This window comes from Adiantum capillus-veneris, chromosome 11 (assembly GCF_014529385.1).
Source record: "Adiantum capillus-veneris isolate H3 chromosome 11, ASM1452938v2, whole genome shotgun sequence".
In the NCBI taxonomy this organism is placed as follows: Eukaryota; Viridiplantae; Streptophyta; class Polypodiopsida; order Polypodiales; family Pteridaceae; genus Adiantum; species Adiantum capillus-veneris.
Genome location: NC_140941.1, coordinates 4,418,456 through 4,426,213, shown reverse-complemented (window position 1 = coordinate 4,426,213; position 7,758 = coordinate 4,418,456). Strand labels below are relative to the sequence as shown.

Genomic DNA, 7,758 nt, shown 5'->3' with positions numbered 1-7,758 from the left:
AAAGGAAGCACTATCTCTTGTGGAGGTAGAGTTGCTTGCGTTCAAGATGTTAGAGAAGTTGAAAGTTGCTTGGGCCGCCTAGTGATGCATTCAAAGAGAGGCTCTTGCAGTTACAAGAGGTCTAGTTGGATAGGATGAGCGCCATTGGAGCATTATGGGCAGATGTAGGATAAGGCTTTGGCAAAGATAAATGAAAAGGTCAAAAGTAAGGGTATCAAGAAACATGACTTGGTTTTGCGCTACAACAGTAAGCTGGACAACACCTTCCAAAAGAAGTTTCAAATTAAGTGGGAAGGCCCTTTCAAGGTAGTGGAGTGTTTTCCAAATGGCACATATCAGCTGGCTAACCTGGATGGTGTTCGGTAGGTCTTGCAATAGGTGTCAAAGCATTTGGGAAGAGAGTGTTGAAGCCAGAGCTACAAAAAACCATTATGGTGTTTGATGTGTTTGAAAAGTGGGGGATTGATGCAATAGGCCGGTTACCTATCACAAGCAGGGGCAAAAGCTATATCTTGACGGCAGTGGACTATCTCTCTAGATGGACAGAGGCTATAGCTGTAAAACAGATCACCGCAAAGGATGTGGAAAATTTTTTGTATGATGAAATATGTTGCAAGTTTGGGGTGCCATTAGAGCTACTTTCAGATAAAGGGCCAGGATTTAGAGCTAAACTGCTAGACTTCTTATGCACAAAGATGAAGATTAGGCACCAGCATACCACTCCTTATTACCCGCAGTGTAATGGCTTAAATGAAAGATTCAATGGTGAGTTGGTACAAATTCTTTCTAAAGTGATAGAGCACCAAGGAAAGAATTGGGATTTGGAATTGCCTAGTGCATTATGGGCTTACAGTACTTCGATGAAGACAGGTACAGGGTTTACTCCATTTCATTTGGTGTATGGAAAGGAAGCACTATCTCTTGTGGAGGTAGAGTTGCTTGCGTTCAAGATGTTAGAGAAGTTGCTTGGGCCGCCTAGTGATGCATTCAAAGAGAGGCTCTTGCAGTTACAAGAGGTCTAGTTGGATAGGATGAGCGCATTGGAGCATTATGGGCAGATGTAGGATAAGGCTTTGGCAAAGATAAATGAAAAGGTCAAAAGTAAGGGTATCAAGAAACATGACTTGGTTTTGCGCTACAACAGTAAGCTGGACAACACCTTCCAAAAGAAGTTTCAAATTAAGTGGGAAGGCCCTTTCAAGGTAGTGGAGTGTTTTCCAAATGGCACATATCAGCTGGCTAACCTGGATGGTGTTCTACATAAGTCAAGGGTAAATGGATTTTGTCTTAAATTGTATCATGCTAGATTGATGATGGTGGAGCAACATCAGTTGTCTGTGGATCAAGCAGTGTTGGTGAGGGATGAGGAGACCTATGATGCGACGAGTCTCATATCTCTCTGTGCTGCTGCTGATCATGAATGATCTAGCAGGCTAGGGGATGGGCAAATTATGTCAGGAGTTTTTTGGAGCAAGGGATTGCACATATGTACATATACAGGCATGGTGCATCAAATAAAGAATTGCCCATTTTTCAGAGCCAAGTGGTTACGTGGGGCCCACATGTGTACACGTAGGATAGGGTGTACATAGTGCATCGATTTTCACTATTACCAGTACCACTGTGTTTTTTCTACGATAAGGAGGAGTTGGTAGCACGTAAAACTTCTCTAAAAAGCTATCCGCAGGCCAACGAAATGAAGTAAGCAGGTGCGTCAGATGGCATCGAGTGGCATCAGGAGGTCGAACGGGGTCAATACTTGCACGCGGAGAAGTATGGACACAACGTGGGTGTTTTCTTCTGATACTTATGCAGAAAGTTCATCATGAGGACCACTTTTTGGGGCCACTTCACGTGGTTGTGGTATGCATTATTTGGAAAAACTGAGTGCCAGGTGTGCGGATGATGCAAAAAGGTGACAACTATGCACTGCGAGGTCAATTTTTGGCCTGTTCGGGGTTCGTTTGAGGTCATCTAAAAGGCCACGGGTGCCCAACTAATAAAGATAAGTGTGGGAACTAAAACAATGGAGAGAAGACCAGGAAAAACGTGGAGAAGAGAGGAGGAACAGCCGCAACTGTGTTTTTGGGGTTTTTGGAGCCTGTTTTGGCCGTAAACTGCTCATTCGAGGTCGGATTTGAGCACTGTGACATTGTAGGGTGGGGTTTTTGGGCGTTCCGGACGCAATGGCGCTGTCCATTTTTCCAAATTCGTCACAGATTTTTTGCTGTTTTTCTGTGTAATCTTCTCCAGTGAGTGAAGCCTCTACTTAACTTTGTGGTTGTATCTGGTGTATTTCCTCAATACTGTGTAAACTATTTGCCCCATTGGTGTTGGGCTGAGCTTCATTGAGTCTAAACAATAGCAATTTTCCTCCTTTGAGATTTGAGAGTGTGTGTGTGTAGTGTGTGAATGTGTGATGTGTAAGTTGTCTCAGTGGTGATCTCTCTTCTCACTCCGTCTGTGTGTTTCCTGTCTGGCCAGGCTTGTGTAAGCCCCCCCATAATGTGTGTGTCCATTCCAAGTGTGTGTTGGGTTTATAGAGTCGTTATAGAGGCGTTGTGTGCGTTTTCATCCCGCTCACAACGTGATAGGTTACATTTTTATTAGGTGACCTCCCCTGGTTTAAAACTTTTGAACCTTATTTGACAAAGTTCGTGAGGATTTTTATGGATGATTTTTTTTCTTTTTAGTAAGAAGAAAAAACATTTAGAATATTTGAGGAATACAAGTATGCAATAGCAGTCCAAAGAGGAAAACTTTTGGGGAATATCATTTCAAAGGAAGGGATTTTCATTGATTCAGATAAGATCAGTGGCATATAGAAGGCAGTAGCACCTACCAATGTGAAGGAGATTTCGAGGTTTATGGGACAAATCAAATGGCAAAATCGGAATTTGAGGTCTTTGGCGAATGTTCATGCTCCTTTGACTCATTTGACAAAGAAGGATATTGATTTTGTATGGGGAGATGCTCAAGAGAAAGCTTTTCACTATTTGAAAAAGATGTTAGTGTTTTCACCTATTCTTCAACCTCCAAATTGATTTCAGAAGTGGGGATTGGATTTTGTTGGGCCAATATCACCAAAAGGAGCAGCAGAATAAGAGCAAGGTAAATTTTGGTTTGCAACAGATCATGCTACCAAATGGGTGGAAGCAGTATCTTTGAGGGATAATAAAGCAGCTAGTGTGGCTAGGTTCATGTATACAAACATTATGACGAGATTTGGATTTCACATTGAGTCAGTATCAGATCAGGGTGTGCATTTTTGAATTCTGTGATTATAGAGTTGACATCAAAACATATGATTTTGCACAAGAAGTCAACCCCATATCATCCGTAGGCAAATGGTCAACCTAAGAGTACCAACAAGGTTCTAGATGAGGATGCTGAAGAAGATTGTCTCAGAAAATAGAAAGGATTGGAAACAAATTTGATTCAGCTTTATGGTCATTTTGTACAGTATACAAGGTTGCCATAGGGATGACACCTTTTAAATTGGTTTATGGGATTGAGGCTATTGTTCCCATGGAGTATGTAATTCCAAGTCTGAGGTTGGAAGTTCAACAGAGGCTGAGCCTTGAGGATTCTGTGTTGCATAGACAAAGAGAGTTGTTGAAGTTGGATGAGGATCGGATTCAAAGTGCCTATGCATCGGATATAGGACAAAAGAGGAGACAAGCTTGGATCACAAGGCAGGTTAAATTCAATTTTTTTAAGAATGGTGATTGGGTGATGTTGTACAATTCAAAATTGGGCCCACACCCACGGAAATTGAAGCTAAGATATTTTGGGCCTTATCAAATTGTGCAAGTGTTGGGCCAAGGCACATTCAAATTGAGAGATGCTTTTGGTACACCTATTTTGAAAGTAGTCAATGGCTTTAGGTTGAAGAAATTTTATGGGAAGATTCCTGAAGTTCCAAAATGGATGGTGGATAAAGTTGAGGAGATTGCAGTGAATTGGGTGCAAGCAGTGCCATAGTTCAAGGAGGAATCTCTAGAGGATACTTGGGAATGTGAGGTGTCTAGCAGTGAGTCAGTGCTGCGGAATGTTATTAGATTTTTTTTTGAAAGGGGAATTGTTTTGGGAATAAACCATAGCGAAAATGTATTGTGTGACACATTACCGAGGGTATGTCATCCAAGATGTCATAAGTTCACGGAGTGGAATATCTTAAAGGGAGATTCCCTTGAAGTGAGGGTCTCATCACTGCACGAGTGCATTTTCTTAACATGCAATCTCAGATCAAGGGCCATCATGGAGTAGTCAGTGCACATTTTGAAGTAGAAGGTCATTATTATTTTGCATGTAAGCGTCCCGTGCTTTTAGCCAAAGGTAGCTTTGACATTGCATGTCATTTCACCATCACCGTAGAAGCCATGTCTTTTGATAGCTTAAGGAAGCCTATGGCTGGTAAACAACAAGAGCTTAGTGGTGAAGAGATGCCGTAGAAGTGTTCTATGAAGATGGCTATGGCAGAGCTTTTGTGCACCCGCAAGGAGAGCATATAGAGTGTGGAGGAGAGGGAGGTTGCAGAGTCGGGAGTTGAAGACGCACTGGAGGAGATGGAAGTTGATAAAAAGTGTGATGTTCATGATCGAGACACTGAAGTTTCGTTGCACCGGGTTGGTCTTTACACGTATGCGTGCCTACATTGGCCGCTCTGGGAGAAAAATGATTGTGCAAAACAATAGCTCTGCCACCTTAGGGAAAACGCTGGGTACATCATGGAAGACAAAGATAGTTCCCCAAAGTTGGTGGCGAAAGTCTTCCAAGTTTCTCATAATCCTTTGCATAAAATGAAGAAGGTGACAAACGTGGTGATGAGGTCGGAGTTCACCGGGCCAGAAGGTAGCAGGGCATATTACATGTTGCAGAATTGTGGGAAACTTGGTAGTATTCACCTGTTTTGTTTTTTGGATAATGTTTTCTTGTTGGCTAAAATAGCCTACATGTCCAAAGAAGCATTTGCCCCTATTTAATATGATGAGCGGGGCCAAAAGGTGGACTGGGCGTCATTCATATATGACAGATTGCAGTTAGCAGAGCCACGGGTTAAGTGCAAGTTGCCTTCTATTTATAGAAGTTGCACCCTACCTACAAGCTATCTTCTCCCATGTGCTACAGGTAGTACCCTTAACTTCACCATCGCCCAATTTTGTCAAAGGTCCGGATGTGCAGAGTATTAGTGAAGCTAAACGACAGAAGTTGGATTGGAAAATTCCTTTGGGGATAAGTCTAAAGTGGCAATGGGTCAAGCGATTAAATCTGCAGTATGCACTGATGGAAGATTTCAATCGGTTGGGAAGGTGTCAATTTTTCCTTCGATAATAGGCGTGTCTAACATTGACACTAAGAGTCGTACCATTACTTTGTTTCCACGAAAGGCTCGGGAAAGCTCAGGGCAGTGGACTCCGGTTAAACAGGCTTTAAAGGCAACTCCTTTTTCTTAGACCCCAAGAGCAAAGTCGAAGGGTGTGTTTTTAGTGCAGGATGCGGTCCAAAGTTTGTCAGATTTAAATAAATTCATATGCAACCAAGATGCCATGGTTCTGACTTTGGAGACTCAAAGGGCTGAAGGTGAAGTAATAGATAGTCTGGAACACGAAGTTAGTCATTTGCAGAGCAGAGTGGATGAAGTGTTGAAGGAGAAGACATCATTGCAAAATGAGTTTGCTCGGTTGAGTGTGGACATGCAGAATAGGATTTCAGATATGGCGAGAACTGCGTAGGAATTTCAACTGTGGGCGGATGGACTTAAGGATGCTACTCAGAAACAATTCCAGGAGGTTGAAGATAAAATTGCATATGTGATTGTTGATAGTAATATCTTGATGAACTGATTGACTACATTAGTGGATCTTGAGAAAGCCACTTTAGATGGCCAAGGAGTCACTGGAGTTTTAATTGCTCATGTTGATGTGGACACTCTCAAGAGGGAAGTGTTTGCCTACACCAAGGAGTAATGGCATCAGGAAGTTGGGATTTTTCAGGAGCATATGGCAAAACCAATTGACAAACACAAATCATGGTTTGAAGTTGCTGGGGAGTACAAGGTTCGAGAAGAGAATGCGGAGCTGCGAGCTCGTAATGCTAAATTAGAGCTACAGCTTGAGGCAATCTGGAAGGAGTTGATAGTGCAGCAGTCTGAGGTCTAGCTGGGAGACAAGGTGCTCAATTGAAGGAAATTATTGAGGGTGGTATGGATGTAGTTGCAGAGGGTTCAGTCCTCCTTGTGCATGTTGATGTCAAACCCATTGCTAGGGAGTCACCTGTGAGAGATGTTGTACTTGATGAAACAACATAAAAGCTAGGAGTAAATGAAGAAAAGAACAATGGTTGAAGGCAGATCAAGGGATAGTGGGTCAAGGTCAGAGCCTATGGCTAAAGTCATCGGGTTGTGCCAAGTATTAAGGCTGCACCATGGTAGATTAGTCTTTTTGGGCTTTAACTTATGTAATGGACCTTAATAGGATAATGTGTCTTTTGGGATCTTGGTGAAGGGATGTGATGTTTTATGTGAAAGGGTGTTCGGGCATAGCGAGAGGAGATATACACTGATTCAATAGATGTAATGGTGGATTTTATCTGTGTCAAGGAAGTGAATATAGTTTTGTCATACACTATTGTCTTCTTTCATTTATGTATTCTTGGCAACCTAGTGCTTTGAATACATAGATGAAGCAGTGATTGTTTGCAGAGTATGTTTGTGAGAGTTAACTGAAGCTTGTGATGATGGCGGACTTCTGTAAATACATTTGAGAAGTTTTTAGGTAGTTTTTCATGAGTGCATGGTGTTGAAAGTGTGGATGTGTAAGGTTTATAATACACACTATGTCTGGTTTTACCCCGAGGCGGCGGTCACTTATCAAAAGCTTCCTATATCAGGTGCGTTCAAGAGGTTATTAATAATACCTCAATATACATACTATATTTACACTACATGCCTATTTAAAAAAAACCCACCCCCCTCTGTATGTATACATTTTGATCTTTTAATAATCCTCTCCGATTAACTCACGTGATAGCATACACATTCTAAAAAGTGACCGCCTCTGGGGTTTTACCCATATGCTCAGCAGGCACGAAGGTGTTTGTTGTCTCTTTATACGAGGGGGAACGAATGTGAGTTTGTGACATGGGAAATAGTTGCAAACATTTTCAATCTCAATGCTTGCCAACATAATGGATATTCCTACATACTTCATTGCGATATAGGTTGGGCACTCTAGAGATAATTCAAGATACAAGTTATCAGCTAGAACTCTCCTAGTGGAATAGAGTTGCTACTATGATATGCAACATCACTATTTGGACGAGTGGAATGATCATTGTGCTTACATTCTAGGTTCATAGTCTTCTCCTACATCCACCTCTTTCACACTATTTGGATTGAGCTTCTACATACTCTTTGGAACGAGTGAGATACATCATCTCTACTACAACGAAGAATCATAGATACTCCTTCCTTCAAACATGGGCAAGATCATTAGTTATTTTCATTCTAGACCATGGTCACATCACATGTTGTTGTGCCACTTTGTGGGAGCAATTTGGAAAAATTAGTATTTGAATGCATTTTGGACTTTTGGTTATCTAATGATTTTGTCAAAATGGCAATGCAGGTATGTAGGCCAAGTGAAAGGTCTTGATGCTTGAAGCCAATTATCTTATGATTATGTCAGTATGCCAAAGCGGGTATGTAGGCCAAGTGAAAAAGCTTGATGCTTTAAAACTATAGGTTTTTATGTGAAA

The 7,758-nt window shown here is 41.7% G+C and overlaps 1 protein-coding gene across 1 annotated transcript; it reads left to right on the top strand.

The window, feature by feature from the left end:
* The first annotated feature begins 3,483 nt into the window (after positions 1-3,483).
* On the top strand, positions 3,484-3,984 carry LOC147446829 (uncharacterized). Its single transcript, XM_086524560.1, has one exon. The coding sequence runs from the start codon at positions 3,484-3,486 to the stop codon at positions 3,982-3,984; it is 501 nt and encodes a 166-aa protein (XP_086380686.1).
* Positions 3,985-7,758: the final 3,774 nt, after the last annotated feature.

Coding starts and splice junctions, on each gene's coding strand:
- LOC147446829 (XM_086524560.1), top strand. CDS start 3,484: ATGACACCTTTTAAATTGGTTTATGGGATTGAGGCTATTGTTCCCATG.